The sequence below is a fragment of the Cardiocondyla obscurior genome, linkage group LG09, assembly GCF_019399895.1.
Source record: "Cardiocondyla obscurior isolate alpha-2009 linkage group LG09, Cobs3.1, whole genome shotgun sequence".
Classification (NCBI taxonomy): Eukaryota; Metazoa; Arthropoda; class Insecta; order Hymenoptera; family Formicidae; genus Cardiocondyla; species Cardiocondyla obscurior.
This window is the reverse complement of record NC_091872.1, coordinates 3,260,157-3,281,332: the sequence shown is the minus strand read 5'-3', so window position 1 is coordinate 3,281,332 and position 21,176 is coordinate 3,260,157. Positions and strand designations below refer to the sequence as shown.

The 21,176-nt window shown below is 46.0% G+C and overlaps 1 protein-coding gene across 2 annotated transcripts; it reads left to right on the top strand.

Annotated features, from left to right (window-relative positions):
- The first annotated feature begins 21 nt into the window (after window positions 1-21).
- Window positions 22-20,332, top strand: LOC139105764 (dentin sialophosphoprotein). 2 transcript variants are annotated; one of them, XM_070662046.1, is made up of 8 exons: window positions 22-489; window positions 13,020-13,283; window positions 15,615-15,887; window positions 16,153-16,445; window positions 16,669-16,976; window positions 17,103-17,286; window positions 17,362-17,537; window positions 17,610-20,332. In XM_070662046.1, the coding sequence occupies exons 2-8, from the start codon at window positions 13,115-13,117 to the stop codon at window positions 18,055-18,057; spliced, it is 1,851 nt and encodes a 616-aa protein (XP_070518147.1). In that variant the 5' UTR covers window positions 22-489; window positions 13,020-13,114; the 3' UTR covers window positions 18,058-20,332. The 2 variants fall into 2 exon arrangements, with proteins under 2 accessions (XP_070518147.1, XP_070518145.1); XM_070662044.1 differs by having other exon boundaries at window positions 16,150-16,445.
- The last annotated feature ends 844 nt before the right edge of the window (window positions 20,333-21,176 follow it).

Here is a 21,176-nt window from a genome sequence, read left to right as displayed (position 1 = left end):
GGTCACCACGGTACCTTCCGCCTTCAGTCCGCTAAGAAGCGCCTCCGTAATCTCGTGGTTGTGCACCTGGGGGGTACGAGCGAGTCGACAGGATCGCGGAAGGCAAGAGGAGGCAGGCAAAGATCGCGGGGGATCCGCGGGATCGGGCAGCCGGGTATCGTCCCGCCGAGACGCGAGCCGTTATTCTTACCTCACTCCGCTCTCGGCTCGGTGGCCGCTGGCGAGTATCGTCGGCGCCTCGCGGGCTCGCCAGGCTCGCCTACGCACGGGAGAGCACACGCTCGGGAAATGCCGGATGCGCTTTGAGCGCGCCGTGGCCGTCGTCGCAGCCGCAGTCTGAGGAGGCACATCGGATCGGCGGACCCGTCGGCCCCAGGGACTTCTGGACGCGGATGCGCGCCCCTGCTCGCCGTGTCCTCCTCGCGCGAGGATCGCACGCGTCCCTCGTCTACCCAGGAGCGCCGCTATGCTGACGCCGCAGCATCCAACGTGAGTAACCTGTCGTACGAAAGGCACCTTGCCCTCCGTGCACCACACGCAACGGCACCCACCGTGTGTCGCGTGTTGTCGCGCGCGCCTTCGTCGTCTCCACGCGCGCGGCTTTTGGAGAACGCCGTCTCCGAGCGCTCCAGCTTTTCGTTCTCCCTTTCCCTCTCTCCTTCTTGCTCTTTCTCTTTTTTTTTTTTCTGGAACGGAGTTCCTTCGCTTAGTTAGCGGCCGCTCTACTTTTTGCCCGTCTCCGCGCGATCGCCGATACGCGCGTCTTAAATCTCACGATTTTCATTCTCTACAGTAAAAAAAAAAAAAAAAAAAATAAATAAAAAAAATGTAAAAAAAAAGAAAGAAAGAAAAAAGAGAATCGCGCGCGGCGGTCGGTGCGTGCGATATTTCTACACGTTGCCCGATCAGCTGTTGCCGCCGTCGGATATTGATTCTTGCTCGCCACGCGGGGCTTCGAATTGATCATCGGGAGTTGCGGTTACGTTGAGGAGCGCCGGATGTCCGAGCTACGAATCTGGGAAATCGGCCGTTGGCCCCGGACAGAGAATTCGACACGTCGCCGCGGCACGAACGCGCCGAAAAATTACGCGTCGAAAGCCCGCTGTGCGAAAAAAAAAAAAAGATGGAGAGAGGGGAAAAGGAATTTGGAGAACTCGCGTGTCGGTGAAATTTTTATCACCGTTTTCACGGCGCGAAAACCCAAACGGCTGCGAAACGACGTCGCGTATTTGTCAAGCGGCCAGCCGCTCTTAATTGCTCTTAATTACCCGGCGCTTTTTAACGAAGCACAAGCACGCGTCAGCGCATAATGCCGCATCGAGCGTCGATTCCGTCCCGACGCGTCCGCGGCAAACTTTACACTCGTAAATGACAAAAATAACGGAAGGCGCGCCTGAGTTACGAGCCGTGTGTGCCAGCTCGATTCAAGGAGCGTGGAAACACGGTTGCGTCGGGCTGCTCTCGTTTTACGATAATTTTAAGCCGTATTAATTACATGGTGGTATTAATATTAATGTTCTATCAACACGGGATTGTATTAGCACAAATGGTAACATCATACTAACGCAATGACGCACCGTGCAGCGTAACGTAGTCACAATTTAATTTGATAAAGCAGCGACGTAGCATTCTATGTCTTGTAACGCATTTCGCTCGAAAATCTCGGGATTTAATTCCGAACACGAAGGGATCTTGTTTCGGCTTCCTCTTCTCGCAAGAAATCCGCTCGCGTCGCGTCTCTCGTGTTGCCGGTACAATTTCCTGAAGCGTGTCGTCGTCCCGCGTTGTCCGGAGCGTAATTGGAATGCTATTGTCTATCAATCGCGCGCGCGATAAACGCGCCCGCGGATCGACATCGCGGCCCTTTGACGGTATTCCGAGCGTGGACCGGAACGCGAGCGCGAAATCGTCGTGCCGCGGAGTGCGGTCACGACGGTCCAATGTCGCGCGAATATTCATACGGGCGGGCTCGAGTTAATTGAACTAGCAGACGGCTTCTCGCCGTTATTGTTATCGTCATATCCCAGCGTCGTGAAAGACCGGTCAGTTTCCCTCCCCCGATGAACCTCGCGGATGTCCCCGCGTTCACCTGCGATACGCTTCGCTCGGCCTATCGATTTTCGCGTTCAGGTCAGAAGCGTTCACGAACTGCAGTTAGCGTCGCGCGAGTCAGGGTACTTTCAGAGAAAGAAAAGGGAACGGCGAGACGACGCGTTTGTTTTTCTTTTCTTTCTTTTTTTTTTATCTTAAGAATGACGATCGGAACGAGAATCGAGTAGATCTCGATTAAAACGAGAAGCTGCCCCACCGCGCGGTATTTTCCGCGGTTGCGAAATGTACGATCTTTATTTTTGCAAAACTTCGGGGATCCTGGAGGCTGTGCGAAGTCTTCAAGACGTCGGGTTTATCGGTCCGCCCACAGCGATCGTAATTGATCCGCGAACGAACGGGGACTCGGGATTAAAAAAATCTCAAGTTTTACTTTAATCAATAGCGTCGCGTGTGCACGCCGCGGTAAAGTCCCTTCCGATTGCTATCGCCCGCGCTCAACTTTTTTTATCGTGGTATAGATACCCGTAGCGGGTGCGTTTACCTCATCGTTAGATAAGCTGTATTTCAATAAAGTCCAGCGTCGGGCTTCAATACAATTTCACTCCCATTTTGATAAACTTAATTCCTTATTTCTTTATCCAGCCGACTGTTATCGGTGAACGAATAACGAGCAGCACGCTACGTTAACGTCGTTAGTTTTTTTCCGCCTTTTCATTCGATTATTGTGATTACAATTTTTGATGCTTTTTTTTTTGTATTATATAAAAAGAAAAAAAAATTAAGAGCTTAGATACGCTCGGAATAACGAGAGATTTCAAAAGGAGTTTCCGAGCACTAGTTTCGAGATTAAGCCGTCATCTCCGTCTAATTTCTTTTTAACGAGCGTGAAGCTCGAAATATCCCATCGTTATTTCAATACCTTACGAATTGAATTTAATTAGTCATATAGTCCTCAATTAAGGTCCAACGATATTTTGCGCTGGCTATTGATAAGGCACACCCTCAAACAATTAAGACGGACGTGAAGTAAAAGTAAACGCTGAGTAAAGTGTGATCTCATGACTTTCGAGATCGGAGACTCCGCGCTTTTCTCGCAGCGATAACTTGGAATTGCGATATTCAAACAGATCAACTTTCTTTTCGAATCAAGTTTCAGCGCGATAAAAGAGCAAACTCTTGCCGCCGAGTTATTAAAGTAATTACGAATATATTTTTTTTTTTTTTCTTTTATGTCAACGTAGAATGCTTATTAAAGCAGCCTGCTCCATTTAATTATTTGTCTAAGGCTGATGTATCGTTTTTTTAATATTTTCCGAGTCAGAGCCTGTGAGTAGCTCGTCCGGCTTTCGTTTGGTTTTTTAAATATCACCCCGCGGATAACGGGACAATTACCGCGTATTGAAATTTCTTTACTATTCAAATCTTAAATAAACGTTATTTAGAGAAAAGAAACCGAGACGTGCACGGTGACCGATAGCCTCTCGTCGAGATAAGCTTCCGCGCGTCTGTAAAAAAAAAAAAAAAAAAAAAAAAAGTGAACTCGGGCCACAGACGATAACGCAAAGTGCACGGCCTCGTGCTACGGTAAAGATGACTTCACCCTTCAAGCAGGGAGAAAAAAAGGGACCTTGGCATTAGCTTCCAATCGGGTGCGAAAAACTCGCTCACGTCTCTCGCGTCTCGTTTTATCACGTATTAACGCACGGTGCCCGCAGTCACGTGTGCGAGAGAGTAAGAAATCTTCCGTGGAAAACCGCTAGCTTTTAAAACAAACGGGGCGTCATTTTCCGGTTACGTCCGCGCCCGTACGTTACTGATTACGGTACGGCCGTCATTATTACGCTTTATGCATTTGCGATCCGTTAAAAATGGCCGCGTGCGTGAGGAACTTCTCGGGGTTTTCACACGGCCGGAAACGCCGCCGCAGCTGCCCGATGGTCGCGCAAGATTTCGAGAGCGACTCGACCGGCTTCGACGCGATTTCCCAATCGCGGGAAACGTTTGTTAATATCGCGGTCTCGGAAGTACGATTTCCCTCCGGTTTCCAAAGGTCCTCCTCCTCCACTCGGCCCTCCCGATGGACCCGATGGCCTCGACCTCGCGCGAGATCTCGCCGGCAATTCGTCTCGGCACTTCCAGCCGCGCTTCGGAAAAGGGGAGCAGTTAAAATGTAAATTCATACCGTCAGTTTTGCCCTCTCGATTAATCATACAACCCTTTCCCCCTTTTGATTATTTCGCGGTTACTTATGCGCCGCGATAAAGAAATTCAAGCCCCCAAGTTTCCGCAGTTCCTCCTCGCGTCTTCTCAATTAATTTCTATCTATCGGAAAGGATCGCTGCGAGGCGAAGACTGCACACGGAAATTATTGTCCGCTACTAGTAGAAATATAATATTTATCTAATCGTTCGCTTCGTGGTAAACTAACCGGAGCGATGTTTTACCATTAGAAATGCGGAAAAGAGGCATCGTGCGGCGATGCGTTCGCAGCGGATTGTAACTTTGAGTTTGATCACCGTTAACCCGTTCTCTACATTGTATCGACATTCGCAACATATGTGTATATAAATATATATATATATATATATATATATATATATATATATATTTGTATGTATATGTATAACTATATACATATATGTATATATATTTGAAAAACACGCTTAATACCGATCCGGAACTTGGAAGGGGGGTAGCCAGCTGGTCTTTCCACCGATATGCTTCGCTAACACCGTTGCACGCGTGTAAATTGCACCGCAGATGCTGCCTCGTATCCGCGTATATTACGCCCACTTAAAAAATAATCTAAACCTACATCGCTCGCCTTCGTATACAATGTTTCGCGCGCTGCCGATGCCGTTTCCGCGTTCGTCGGGTTCGTCGCCTATTTCGGGTTCTCACCCTGGCGGCGCGTGTCGGGTGTCGAAACTCTCCCCTGGTCGAACTTTGCCGATCTGCCAATTAATTTCGCCGATGCCTTTGCGCGGCGAGTCGCCGGCGTAAGGTCGATATACCATTTTACGCCGCGATCGGGCGGCAAGGCCGTGACATTTTCCGCGCCGGGGTTTTCCACGGCGGACGGCCTTTTGTAAGCCACGCGAGCGTTTCAAAACACGGGAGATACGGCTGGTTGTGTTCCCCGGTACACTTTGCGATACTTTGAGGGCCGCGGAGAGGCGGCGGCGTCAAAACGCGCCCGATGACGGAAAGAGCGGTGCCGGAGCGCCGGCGATGACGACGTCGAGTGACCTGCAAATAATTGTTAGGAGAAAAAATAGGATTGCCAATACAGCGCCTTGCGAGAGTCTAATAACAGGAAGCGTACGCTGATCGAACAGCGACGATTATCTCGAGGCACGTTTACGAGATTTGCCTAAGACGAAAATTTCCGACTAAATTACGGAAAGAGTTTGGAGTTTTTATTTTCCGACAAAAAAGAAAGAACTTCGAAGTTAATTTTCACGACTTTGGAAAGTCCTGGGAACGATCTTATGTCGTAACTCGTCTCTGTTTACTTGTTCCAAAGTATTTTCATCGTATAAACCGTGCAAACATAATTATTATAAACTACTGTACTTAGAGGACGTGAATATTTTTATCCGGCTTTTTGTTTAACCGGCTGAAGTGGTCCCGTCTTTATTTAGAGACCACCGCTGGATTGAAATTTGCCCTCTAAATTCGCCGTTCATTGAAGCTGAAACGAGTTTGTCGGTAATATCAGCGAGAGGCGTCACGGCTGACAGGCTCTAAACGATCTTATTACTCCACGTTTGGATCGCGTATCTAGGTTTCGTCCGCGTTGCTCGCTCCTACGGCGCGACTTCATCTATTGTCTCCTCGAGAAGCGCGTGAGCTTGAAATTCAATGTCAAAAGCGAGGTGGAAATAGCGCACCGTCGAGTGGTCAGAGAAAGTGGTGCGTATCGATCCGCGGCATCACCGGTAGAATTGTGTGCAGACAGGAACAAATCCCTCTTCCTTTTGCTTAACACTTGCGGATAAACGCGTGGCAGATATGAATTGGAATATTGGAAGTAACGGCGAAAGTCAATGGGCCGAGGCCGCGTTCCGCTGATGTCAACGGATTTATTTTTACTTTCGCAGACGCCTGCGATATCGCATCGTGCGTTAACAATAATGTCGAGAATTCACGCATCAAACGAGACTTTAGGCTTGTCAAGGGAGACGATCGAGTCGATATAAAAAAAAGGAAAAAAAAAAAAAAGAAGAAATCGATTACGGCTAATAAACGCGTTCTCCAATTTACAAGCCTGAATTTCGCGACGGAGCTCGTGTTCGCTCGCGATTTTCTCCGCGTGAGATAACTCTGACGTAATTGCTCCGATACGTAAATTGAATGAAACTCTCATCGATGATGCCATAAAAAAAAAAAAGAAAAAAAAAATTACGAGTGCGGAGTGACGCTGAGGTCCTATATGCGCTTTTACGTAACGAGATGCTGGCTACTCTGCGTGACACGTGTCGTAAAACTGGACTATAAAAACATAAGGTTACACCGACGTCATTATATGCGACGTGACGTGTAAGAGATATCTTTAACCTTCCGTTTACGTGGCCGGTGAAGGTTACCGGGGTTGCTCTTCAAAGGCTCGGGGCGTGAATACACCCCTCCGTAGAGAGGATTAATTAAACGACGGTTAATTAAACTTTCCGCGCGCGATAAAATTTTTAATCTGCGTAAATGACGTAGGCCGGGTGTTTTGACGAAGCCTCGCGACAGGCGGTCGACCGTTCTTCAAGTTTTTGAGTTCGCAGAAAAAAAAAGAAAAAAAAATATCTCGTTCGCGAGACTCACGAGGGGAGATACTTTTCGCACGTCGACGTTAATTTCTCTTCCTTGATCCGATTCCCGGTCAAAATCTCATCGATCTCGACGCCTAGGCTACATATCGCATATCGTGGGACCGGAAAGATAACTGCGCCAGCCGTGAAGGAACCGTTTGCACGTGAGCCGTCGAAGTCGTCGACTGGCTGACGCGGCTTGATATTGGCCGAGACGGGAACCGGAAATCGGTCGCACATGCCGACAGAAAGGCCGATATTCTACGTCATATGCGTTTCCTGAGCGTGAAGGTCATTATGAACATCCACGTGCATCCCGACGATTTTCTATTCAGTCGCGAGACGAGCGAGATGCGCGGCCGCGTTTATTTCCAGAAGCGCCCTTTCTCATTCAATAAACTGATAAGTCCCGCCGCGCATACGAGAGGCGCGGGTATTCAAACGTCATTGTCGTCGAGGAGAAAGACTGAGGCGTAAGAAAGAAAAACCTTCCCGGCGGCGGATAGCTTTTGGTGCTTTTGTCCGCGCTAACGACTGCGATGTCGACGTTGCGTCGGAAAAGTTACGGAGAACGCGGAAGAAAGCCGGCGGTTTCTTTCGGAAAATTGAGCGCCGGCGTCGTCGCGGCGTTTCTAATTCCCTCAGCGGCGTAATTCGTGTAATCCGCTTTGCGGAACACGAAATAACGAACAATTACTGGCATTTAGCCGCCCGCGCGTACACGGCGAACCATTGGTTGCCCGCAGAAATTACGCGGAACTAGACACGATGGACACATCCTGCCCCCCGCGCTGACCGTTGGATATGCTAGGCTAGCGTTTTATTGAGCGTAGCAAATAATCAGAAAGTTCCGAGCGGAAACGGCGCGCGAATCGTTTCGCAAAGAACTCGAGTCTTAATTGTCTAAAATAATTTTCTTCTAACTGCGCAATCTCGAAAGGGAAACAAGTTCGAAAAAAATTGTAATAAAATATACATCATATTTTTAATAAAAAAAAAAAAAATAAATAAATAAATAAATAAAATAAAATAGATGCACGGATGTCCGGGGAGTAGGTACGCTGTGCGTTAAGCCGCGCAAATTTAAGCGCGATACATGAACTCGGTTTAGCACGTGATAGCCGCATTAATTTCCGCTCGACGTTCTCATTGAAAGAGAAAAATATCTCCCGCTGGTAAGCCTTAGGAAAATAGCGAGCTGTATGTGGAGCAAGGCTACGTGCTGGGACAGAAATATTTTAAATGTAACGTATCTGCGTCTTTTCTCCCTCCGCGTTGCCGACCCCTTCGATTCCACCGCGCTCAATAGGACCTGCCAATAGGTAAGTTTAGGTGAGAACGCGAACCGCCGCGGGGAGGGCGGCGGCGAATTGATTCCGTCGTGAGACCCGAGAATCCTTTTGCGCCGTTCAAGGATAAAGCTGACGTTTCAATCGCCTTGTCCCGGATTCGGACGGGCTTCCCGGCATTTCCCCGGCGCGGCAAGGCTCCCGGTGTTCGGGACCCTTGGGTCCCTACCCTTTCGCTCTGTCCCTCCGAGGTCTAAGACCACCGACCGCGCGCGCTGTTCTATCGCGCGGCAATAATTGGTTAATTAAGTCACCCTCACGCCCGTGCGTCGCCGGTGTCCCGATAATTCAAGTCCCGGGCCAGGGTCCCTTTCATACGGCACAATGTAGGTCAATTGCCGCGCGCGTACCCGTAAACTGTTGGCCAGGCGGATTCATTCGACACATCCGTCGATTGGTTTTACGACCACGGGACGCGGGCTGGGATCGACGTTTTTGCGGCCGTCGACTACGCAACCGACGCATCCGTCGGCGCCGCGGAACACGGGGTGTGTTTTCCGGGCGTACAAAGGCCTCCTTTCATCCGAATGACGGCGCCTTTGATTCGCCTGCGGCCGATTTTACCGGAAAGACATCGGGCGCTTCTTGCGCCTCGAACGATCGAAGGTGAAAGGGCCCTAAGTTTCAGAGGCACGGGGCGGTAAAATCTTTTAACGGCCTGTAAAATCTTAGCGCTCTTTGTCGTGTTTCTGGGCGCTGAACGGCGATTCTAGTCTAACTAAAAAAGTCGAGCTAAAAAATTGATGTAGACCGTTTATGGAGGGTCCGTGGGTGAAGCCCTGCGTTACTAAATAAGTTAAGACGTTCTGCGCTACGACTCGGTGAAATTTTACGTTTTTCTCGAGACGATAAAAATACATAATTGCGAAAGGCGAGGGCGGCCGTCCTCCGCACATCTTGACCCTTCACAGGTGTGCAAGGTAATAACTTATCATCTCTATTATTGTAAACTAGGTCCGCATATATAACTTCAGTCCACAAATATAAGACAAGTTCGACTTTTTACTCCGGCGTATTGCGATCTACAACGAAGTTAATTTTACCTCGGTACACGTGCAGTTTTGCCTGCCCGTGCGAATTAAATGTACGACGGATTTATAAATACGCATGTGGAGACGGAGAGTTTCGATTCGCAATAACGGCACGTGAACGTTGCCGATGACGAGGACTCGGTTTTAACGTGTAATTCTATTCACCGGTCCGTTCTCACGAAAAATTAATTATTCTACTGGAAGAAACTATGCGCGCTCTACGCTCGCGCTGTTTTTTAAGAGACCCCAATTACAAACTACGAAAAAAGAAAAATCATGCGACTCACCAATCTGCATGAGCTTCAGCGGAGTTGTAGAATTCAGCCGGTGACTGTAACATAAAATAGAACATATTAATGTAGACATGTTGATAGTTAAATTAATGTAAAAGTAAAGATTAATTTTTTAAATTGATTTTCTAAAAAGAAAAATTTATATTTACCTAAAAGTTGCTCCGCCGATGCATGATGCCCGTCCCGGGCCTGCTCCTCCTCTCAGATGGGACGTGTCGAGTCGTCCTTCCGCGCACTGGACACTCGCGAACGCGCCCGGTAAATTACTGTCAAAAATTAATTTTTTATTGAACACTTTCGCACGATGGTCCACGACACTCCCGTTAAAAAAAATTTTATATAAAAAAACGACGTCCGGTTACTTTGCGGAACTCCCGAAGCGGCCGACGAACCGGCTGCGGTTCGTATTCGTATTGTTTCGGCGTGCGACACTTCGGCGGAATGTTGGTGAGATAATCTGTAACAGATGAATGAAAAAAATTCAATTGTAGAGGTTTCAATAAATACTTAGAAAAAAAAAGATTTTATGCGCCTCTGATTTTTAATTAAATACGACAAAATTAAGTTAAAACGTCAAAGTCAAAAAGAAAATTGATCCTTACCAATGGGGGGTTGCTCCTCCGATTCTCGATGCCTTTCCTAGGTCCTCCTCCTTCTCTCTGCTTTGGCCACATTAACGAGGATGTTAGACTGGTGCTCCTTCGACGAAAGTCTTCCTCTGGATTTTTATCTGAAACAAAAAAAGTTATATTTTATTAGCAAAAATAATGAAAATTTTTGTTCTCGTCACCGAAGACGAAATTAGAGAACGGCAGAGTACAGTTCTCACGCAGCTCTGAGTAATCGTTTGCGATAAATAATTTCTGTAATCGGTCGCCTGCGAGGGCCTTTTTAATGGCGCCGAGGGATCAGGCTGGTTGGCAGGATCCTCGTAGGCAGCCTGATCTAGCAGATTGTCCAAACAAACGGCGAGGGTAAAGGTAGGATGCTGCGAGTGGTTGCGCGTAGGCGGATGCCATGCGTGCGACATGCGTGAGGTCTTTCTACCGGCATGTTCCTCTACCTCTTCTCGCCAGCGTGCACGGTCCACGGCGTGAACATTTGGTCGCGGAGAGAAAACTCGGTTAGAAAACGTAGAATTCCCGCTGCGGGGAAAGAGAAAGAGAGGACGACGCGAAGGGAGGTCGAGGGGCAGGAACGAAAAGAGGGAGGATTTTTATCTCTCCACGCACACGTGCACATAACGCGCGCGCGTGGGATCCCGCCGTTCAGAGTTCCGTCACGTTTGCTCGCAATAACGCGATCATCGGTGTGTTACTTCGATCTCGTTCGATTCGACGTGTCGCGTACACAACGGCGATGCAATTTTTCTCGGAGACAACGCGATTGATTTTGGCGTCTCGTTTGCGCCCGGGCGATCGGAACACCGCTCCTCCGGCGCGACTTTGAGAGATAAAACGTGAGATAAGATAATTTCACGGAACGGGACACCCGGGGCTTCGCCGAGGACCCGTCGAACGGAGTTTCATCTCTTTGAGTGCGCGGAACTAAATTATTAACGGGAGACGCGCGCGAAACACGCGATGACGAACGAGGATGGAGTGTCTTCCGCGTAAAAAAAAAAAAAGAAAAAAAAAGAGAAAAAAAAAATGCGGAAAATCGTCGAGCAAATACGTGCGTCCGTGGCCTACATCGGTTTCGCGAGGTGCCACGCACACATCGGTGGTAATTGAACAATTATCGAGAAAGGTGAGAGTGTCAAGAGAACTTTTCGATTACGATAGAAGTTGGGAGCTTGGAGTTTTCTTGCCACGCATTGCGTTAGTAATTAATATTTTTACCGTCGTGCGCAACGTCTCCGTAAAACCTTGAATTAACGACCGAAAGACAGGTGCGGTGTCGCGCTTATAGACCTCTTTTTAATTCGCCGACTCGGCGGGAAATGGCGATCGGTGCGAGAACTGCACACGTCGGTGTCGGCTTACCTGCGGCGCGTGCGAATACTTACACGCCCGACGCGATCGGCGATGCATGTCCCGGCGATGGTATCCCAGCACACGGGACATCTCGACACTTACGCGCACGCTTTTGTATACGCGCGCCGGGCACAGACGGATACCGTTCGCCGAGTACATCGTCGGCGACGACAGACACGTAGGCACACACGATATCCGCCGCTTTAACGTGCCACACGTGCGTGCACGGGCACGCCGGGTCGAAGAGTCGCACGGCCCCGCGGCACGAATACGTCTGCAGTCCTCTCGTAAAGGAGAAGGACTCGCCGTCGAGCTTTTTGCTCGGTCAAGTCGAACGATTTCGCTGCCTCAACAACGGAAGGTGTACCGTTTCCCAGCCTCGAGTTGGCCATCTCGAACCGCGTGGGGGGGAAAAAAAAAAGGAAAAAAGAAGAAGAAATCACGAATTTCGCGGAAAGCGCTTCTCATAATTTGTCGACGTATTAGTAATTAGTCTTTTGTCTTTTCTCGAAGTTGTCCCAGCCGTGTCTGTCGTGTCTGTACTTTGTCAATTAATTAGTCGAGGCTGGGTTTAGTAAACCAGACGATATCACTTGGATAACGGGCGGAGATTCTTTTTACGGTGCAAATTGCTTAAATCAGCTTACGATTGAAATTTATTGCGCTGCCCACTCGTCCGATAGATATAAATGGATGGGTCCGAAGACCTTCACTCTTAATTGCAAATATATATCATATTTATTAGCAATATATATCGATATACGGACGTGGCTGACTTTAATAAACCTCTCCTTCGCGATCGTGCTATTTTAACACTTTTACTTCGATACGCGGGATTGAAACTCACCCTTCTCGTCTGCTTACGCGGCCAATTTAGGCGGCATTGTTACGAGATCCACGGGCACGAGTTGTCGAGATCGAGTGACGTGCCCTTCTGTCGCGATCTAAATTGGAGTGGCCATTGATAGGGGAGGATTTAAAGAGGGGTACAGGTGCTACTCGGATGTCGCGGGCGTTTTATCTTTTTGTCAGGCAGACAGGGCAGCCCCTGCATTACAGAGTCGGCCGTCATGGTAATGAAAGGCACCTGGCCGCGCGATAGCATTGAATGCAATCAGCCCGATAAATATTAAACCGGCCGCGTGAACTGGCACTTTCCCACTCGATACTCCGAGCCAGCCGGCTCCGCGCGCTCTACTCCACAATACGGTGCACGAAAATTTCTTAACACTCCCGCGGAACAATAGCCCCTAAATTAAGCTTATCAAAGTCGCGCTGCGACATTTACGCCTCCGACAATAATGTAACCGGTGAATAAAATTAGTTCGTTGACTTCGTGACGAGTGAGGGTTTTCCACAAAAAAAAAAAAAAAAAAAAAACCGATGGACGTGGCTCGGCGATGCAGGCCCAGGTCTCTCATCGCGTAAGAGATATCTCGCGGAGAACAATAGTGCCGATCGTACCTGTTTATTAATATCCTTTCGCTTACGATCGCTTTTATTCGTTCGTTTTTAGAGAGGAGACAATAGCTCGAAAATGGGACTGAGACGACGGCGTAACAAACTGAAGGGGACATTCGCGAGGCAATCAGCTTAGAACCCGTGAAGAAAATGACGACTGCCATGGCCCGGCTGCCCTGCAAGCAATCGTCCTCGCCCTCGCAGCAGACGCGAGTGAACAATTTCGGAAACAGCCGGAACCCGTACTGGGATATGCAGCAGACCAGGCATCCCGCGCCGCCGTACGTCAGGAATCATCATCGACATACCGACCATACAGGTGAGAGTCAGCGCATTGCGAATTTGCGAATCGCATCTCGAATCGATGCGTCAAGGCACCGTTGAGGAGAAAAAAAAAAAAAAAAAGGAAAGAAATCACGCGTTTTTCGAATTGAAATTCCGCCAGATGCGAGACGAATTTCCGTCACGTGCCGATGAATTCCGAACGAATCAGCACGCTTACGTCGGCAAAAGCTCGGAAGGTAGGCGAAATACTGTCGATTTTGAAGTTTATTACGCCGCGTGCGAGTTTTAATTTTCGAGATCGCTTTATTCGGCGAGGAATTCCGCACCGCCGTCCCTTCCGCTCCACTTTCAGCATTTTATTTCATCGCCGAGAGACGTTTAAGTGATACAACGCTTCTCTAAATATACTGGCACCCGCGGGTTTATTACGCGTCTCGCATTTACGTCCCCGATGAGAAACTGCCCGGTGCCATTTTTCGACCTTACGACAATTCGGATTATCTTCGTCATTAACGTTCCATTGTGCGCGGTCGCATCGCGTCCGATTAAGGACGGGTGCCGATAGTCCGATAGCCTCGTTTCGACAATTTATAGCGAGCGCCCAGTGCCGCGATTCAGTCCAACAAATTCAACGTTGCGATAACACGTCGCCGATACACTCCGCGATAGTGACCTATGGACGCAACGATCGACATTAATTTGCTCTAATTGCAGAAGACTTGTTTAAACGCGAATAAAAAACCGCCTGACGGGCGTCCGCCGAAGTTTAACATTGTTAGAAAAAAAAAAAAAAAAAAAGGATTGTATCGAGAAAAGGAAGATGATTAATTCGTGAAAGTTACGTTATCGCTCATATCTTAAATCGTATTAAATACAAGTTGAAAGGAAGACAGATAGGATAAATTACGGTGTATATAATTGCAGATAAGTCGTAAACGAGTAATTATAAGTAATTATGCTATCGGGTAACTTGTAAGTTCAGCGGCATTACGATTAATTTCTAATTAATGTAATTTCATAGCGCGGAACGCAATGAAGAGATAGACGGGCGAGACGTGAAGCGATAAAGGTCTCGTTTTTACCATGTTTCTCGCCAATTTCGCCATATGTTGCGATATAATGCACAGCCTTGACGTGTTCTTTTGCCTGTCAAGGGAAGGTTTTTTTTTTTCCTTTTTTTCTCTCTCTCCTCCTCCGTTGCCGGTATGTGTCCCAGCCATTATCGCGGTCGGTGGTTGCCTCTCCGGGGAGAAGCGCCCAGGGTTTTATCTGGCCGTTCTCCGCGGAGACATGTGCGTGCTGGACGACGGGCGCGAGTCGTCAATCATGTCGCGACGCGAAAACAGAAGGAGAACAGCCGCTCGTTGGCGTTGCTCGGCCGTCGTTAACACTTGCCCTCGGCGGGCACAGCCGCGGATAGCCGTTCGCCAGATATCTGCGAACGCGCGTGGCATAGTCATGACGATGCCGAGCGACGTCGATACCGCGCGAGCGGACGTGTCGATCCGGGCGTCGACGATAGCGGAAAAGAAAACGGCATAGCGAAAAAGCGACTGATAACGAGGTGACTCGACGCGCGTTGTTGATTAAACCGGGCATCAAATTGACTTCAATGCTTTCCCCCGCGCTGCGCGCGGACATCCACACTTCCCCGCATATCGGGAATATCCGGCCGGCGGATCTCCGCGGGGCGAAATTATCGCCAAATTGGCAATTAGTATAAGTAAGATTATATGCGAAAGCCGCCCTAATTGGCGACGGGACTCTATTTCGCATGCACCGGCCATTCGCGCGTTCGGCATTAGCATTTCATCACGTTTCTTAATAAACGCTTCCCGCGCGCGTGGATTGAATATTAAACAGTACCCGCAATTATTCGAAACAATAAAGCGCTCTCGTATACGGTATCGGCGGTGCACGATGGAGAATTTTCTGCGCGCGGGTTTTTATCTCGGTAATAAGTACAAATTCGTATCGGCGGACGGGATGAATGGGGTGGCTCGAGCGGGCGGCGCGCAGATTTCCCCCGCAAAGTACACTTGATAAAAAGTGAGGCCTCGAAAACAAGCCGAGGTATACCTGTATGAAATGCGACACTTCCGGGGCATTCGATAAGCCTGGCGTAAATATCGGAGATCAGAGGCCCTGTCGGGAGCTAATGTTCTAAAGAAGAGCCGGCTTTCATAAATTTACCGGCTACGCGAGGGAGACCCGGCTGTCGCACGTGGTTCAACTAAATAGACCGGGTATTTGGCGCGAAAGCGGTGTCTCCTTCCAGGAAACGGATTATTTTACGCCGGTGGTCTTCACCCTACTTACCTCTTTTTTTTTTTTCTTGTTTCTTCGCGCCACGTGCGCGCCGCAGGGAAGCGGAAGAGCGCCGTCGAGTTGCTGCAGGAGACGAAAGCCTTCTACGTGAAGAGCGAGACCGTACTGGACCGGAAGCAGGAGCTGAAGAACAGCGGCCACTTACAGGTGTCTCAACTGAGCGCACCCGGCGCACCGCCACCGAGATTGCTGCGGAAATGCACCGGCAACTCGTCCGCCTGCCCTATGCAGCCGACGTCGCCGTCGCAATTGCAACCAGCTCCCATGACGCCGCCCTGCTGCTGGGCCTCGTGTCACGAACAGGACAGACGTAAGAGAATTCTCGCAAGCCTCGAAAGGCGCGAGGGTGATTCCAGTACGTACCGAGACAATCTAATCACCTTATCGCGCGAAGAAGCTCTAGCTTCAGGAATCACCCTTGATGCCGTTTGAATACCCGGCCCCTTTCGTCACGTTTTTATTAATCGTTGATTATATTTATTAATCGCGCACTCTCGAGTAAAATATCGCGAACTGTAAAATAACGATACTTTGTTGCCGAGTGTTGAAGTCTACATTTTTTTATTTTGTAGTAGATGGGATTCTGAGCCCTCAACAAACACTGCCACCCGCGCTGCCACCGAAGAGTCCACGTTTGGTTCCGGTTCCTCAAAGACGGACGATTTCGGGACCCCCGAGCGGTACCGGGGGCGAGCTGCAGACCAAGCTGCGCCGGCTGCTGAACACCGACAGCAAGGAGAACATGTTCTTTCCGGACAGCCCGCCGCAGAGTACGGCGCAGAGTAACGGCGTGCCGACGCGGGAGGATAAATTTCGATATTCGCCCGGAAGTCTATCGCCCGGTTGTCGGGATGATGATCGTGTTCTGGTGAGAAAGAAGTCGCGACATATTGATCTCCACCTCGTTTATAGTACCGCCGCGCATCTCCCGCATAATCGTGCGCTATTTTAAACTTTGCGACGCATTCCAGCGTATATTGGTACACGTATACGTGTACATGCGTGTTTTTTGTTAAGAAAACTTATGCGCGCGTTTATCAATGAACGCTGCTTTGATTGTACCGTTATACGTGGCGTTGTTTGTTCCGCAGCATTGCGCGCCTCAGGACGTTCGCTTTAAGTTCGGCAGAAGCAACTCGCACTCGCACACTTCCGGTAGATCCGCCCGGAAGTCGAACAGCTCTCAGTCGGTGGAAAATACAATATGCCACAAGTCGCTACCGGATCTTCACACGAGCACGCGTCGCCGGGCATCACTCTCGCCGCGTGCATCCACGAAATTGTCTGCGAAGCCGTCTGCTCATCACCAAGCCACGAATACGAGCAATTGCCCGGACTATGAAACTAGTTCGGATTATTCGGACCACAGTTTTAAACGGGACGCGGTCTGTTATCGTAGGTAGGTGGTTCAGCGCGAGTCATCATTTGATAACAAATTGCTACATTTAGCAGGTTCCTCAACAATTTTTCTAGCCGATTTCTGGTAAAAACGTGATTGATTGGCATAATTTTTGTTCATTTACAGTTCTCGCCATATTAGACGATCTTTGGGATCCGGTGGCGGCGATGCGAGCAGCGTATTATCCTCGGGCGGACGAACGCAGAAATCATCGGGTTCTAGCAAGTTAAGTCACGGTGCGACAGCGAGAGACTCCGGCGGATCTTCTGGACACTGTACTCATCGTAGCGAGCCAGCACCCAGAATACAGGTACATGCGGGATAAAAGTTATATATATCTGAAGTAGAAGACCGTTTGACCTTAATCATCTTTAATTTCTCGCAGGATTGCTGGGCTCATATACGTAGAGATAGCGGCGCATCCACGCAACATTCTACCGAGAAAGACCGATCGAGGAAAAGCTACGTTGGCGGTACACCGCCGTCAGTTGTGAGACACTATAGTCCGGATTCTGAAAGTAGCAATAGCCAAACAGACTACAGCCCGACTTGTAACTCAAGGTATTCAGATGCTTTTCGCTTTCATCAGAGAGAAAATTAACAGCACGTTTTATACTTTAATTGTCGCTTTAGGTTTTCGGACGGTTGGAAGGAAGGTCGCGGTCGACCGATCTTACGATCGAAATCAGACATTAGTGATCGATACTGGCGCCAAGATAACGGGCGCTCCAGCAAAGTATTCTCTCGCCCGCCGCGATCAATGACTCAGCTTGAGAATTTCTTTGATCGTTTAGGACTGGACTCGGATAACTATCAGCGTATAACGGAACCTGATTCCAAGTCGTCGTCGCCCGTATTCTTCGACAGCGTTAGTTCCGTCGATTCGGCGTTGGGTCCCTATTCTTGGGTCGGCACTAATCAGACGAACCAGGGTAGTCAATGGCAAAACAACTGTAGCATCGGCATGGGTAACGACGAGTGTAACCAAAGAGTAAACGATCCGCCGAGTATCGTCGAACGAAACGCACGTATTATTAAATGGCTTTGTCAATGCCGCAAAGTGCAGTTAGGGTACAGTTAAACAACGAGTTTCTCAGCACGAGTAAAACTTTTCTTTCCAATGACAGAACTCATTCAAATCAACGATGCGGGAGTGTTTGCTATTTTACAAACGATATATCAGACACACCGCAGAAATTCTGAATGATATGTTTCATCTAAATGTGGAATTGATTGTCGCCTTTTCTCTTCCTTTTTACAACTATAACGTTTAACCATTTAAGGATTTTTATTAATCCGAAATTAGTTATTTGTACGATTAATATTGTTTTAATTTATTACGATAATAATAGATAAATCTGTGCCATTTTAATCACTTATTATGGTTCTATACGGTTCTGTGCCTTTCATTATTGTTATGCATTTAAAATAAAGAAAAGTCTTAATAAACACTTACGTGATATTGCATTAATTCGTACGTGAAAATTTTGATGTCTAATATTTTTGAAGGAAAACTATTAAAATTTTGTTACATTATTTAATACTGTTTTCTCGGACAAAAATCTGTTATTAGATTTTAATACCATTATTTTTGTAATATACAATATGTTACGTGAATATTTTTCCTATTTAGCAAAGCAATATTAGATAATTAAAAGATATTAGCAAAGTTATATGTAAGAAACGTGGATTTTATTACATTTTGATGTAAAGTTGTATGAATTTAGCAATGAGTGTTTCTCATTTTCAGTCTTGAAAATGATTAGTTGATTTGTAGTGGAAAAGTACTCAGACGAAAGATATTTACCTCGACTTTATGAAAACTTATAGATCTAATTTCATAAAAAAGAAAAAAAAATTAACAAATGTTGCCTTTACTCTTGTTGGTTTCCAAAAACCACATATATTTAAAGTGAAATAAGCGTTCAATTGATGTTAATATTTGATGAAATTTAAAAAGTGATCAATGAGTTACAAATAGCTTGGTGTTAAATGATAGACAAAAATATGATTCCAATTTTGTAGTTTGGTAGGAATTGATGTGATTTATATTAATACTGTATAAAGTGAAAACGCTCATTTATCTCATCATTCTATTTTAATAATAATCTACAAAGGTTTGCACTAGCTTTACTGTATTAGTCTTTATCAAAACACATCAATTTTTTTCAGCATCATACAACGTAAATCATACAACGTAAATCATAAAAAAACAAATATAGTGAACATATATTTTCTAAATTTACTTGAAACTCATCTAATGATATGCTATATTTACAAAGACTGCGTGAACTCTACAAGTGACATTAGCTTAATATATGAATCTTAACACACCTCGAATTTGTTTTTCTCTCTTGTTGGTTATTGCACAGAAAATTATTGTTGTACTTACGAGAAAATATAATGCAGAAATTCTTTGATACAAAATAATTTAATTTGATTATGTTAATTAATGTTTCATATTTTTATTTTAAAAGAATAGTATACTTTACACTTTGATAATAAATTATATGGCAGTTGTACTTATAGCTTATCTTATTATCTTTTTAATACTTTTATATTTAACATCTAATTGCAATTACGTGTGACAATGTATATTTCATAAAGTATAAAATGTCTCATTTTCGAACATTTATACTACTCTTGATGAAATAGAAACTTATTCAGATGTAAAAAAAATTTATTATAGTCGAGTCTTCGTTTTATGAGGTTTGGTAATACGAGTTTCGTTTTCTGAATTGTTATAATATTCCTTTACTGATATTCATCACGTGAATGAGAAATAAAGTGAAAGGCAAATCAATTACTCAAATGGCACATTTGCATGTGTGCTATTACGATAAGAAAGTAGGAGACTGAGAGAAAATTCTGCAATTAGTAAAACGATTGATCTGGAAATCAGCTCGACAACTTCATAAAACAAGAAGTCTGATTGTATTGTACGAATAAGAAAATTCTGCATTATCTAATTCTTTTTTTTTTTTCTTTTTTACGGAAGGACACTTGGATTTTTGCTGTGCGATAGCATAATTTTCATACGCATAACTCATGTAGAATTTAATGACTGTTTGTTTTCCACCTATTTAGTTTCTCCCTATTCTATGGCAATCAAATAAATAGTATAAGACTTTGGATGTTCACGACACTTATGTGATTCATATATTCTTGTAACACGTGTTTTTTGTGTAATACAAAACAGTTCTCGAAGTGTCGAACTTCTCTAATTTCAGATAATATAGATGTTTTAAATGTGCAGTCGACAGTTTTGCGTCGATTACTAAAATACGACAGCATTTAAAAGTAGTGAGAGAAACTGACATACTACCTATGTAAAGCCTTGTATTCTTTTCAAGCAAGTTTGAAAAATCCTTGTATACGTAGTGTTTCAGGCTATTTTATGCCAGACTGCAATTGTTAGAGGCCAAACTATTGAAAGTTGTGAGTTGAAAGTTGTAGATTTGCTTCGCTATCGATGCGTTGATAATTTTGACAAGTTACAGTTGGATCACAGAAATTTGGCGATTAAGATTTAGATTTTTAATTCATATTGTATTGTTAGTCGCCAAAATATATCGAATGTTAAGAAATCGTGCTAAGTGGCATTAGTTTCGAAGTTGCCAAGGAATCTAAAGTCGACAGCAAATTTGCAGTGCCCGAGACACTACGTACAAGGTGTTAGATACATATTGGCGTAATAGTAGTGATAACTTTGCTATATTTAATAAACTTCGAAAGGAGGACACATAAAAGAATTTATAAAGTTTATAATCGCTGCTGTAGTAATCTATTGTAAAGCGTTATGGCACAAAATTAGACCTGTGACTAAAATACATATACTTATAATACTTATAACACATACATATATACATATAATATATATATATTCATATATATCTCATATATTATATTGTATATATATACATAACGTTTCCAAAAAAATTTTTTTTTTCTTTTTGAAGTCATGCGATATTATTTTTCACGGTAGAAAAGATATTTAGACGTAGAGTCATGCTGTGCATTTGTATACACTCTAGAGTTAAAAGTTGTGAAAGCTGAAAATATTGGAATTGAGAATTCGCACAGAGAGTGACACTGTGAGAATTAAAATTAGATTAGTTACAATTAGTTTGTCTATCGACATGCATAATAAGTTTCACGATATACCTGCTTCATGGAATCGTTATCATTTTAAATTTTTAC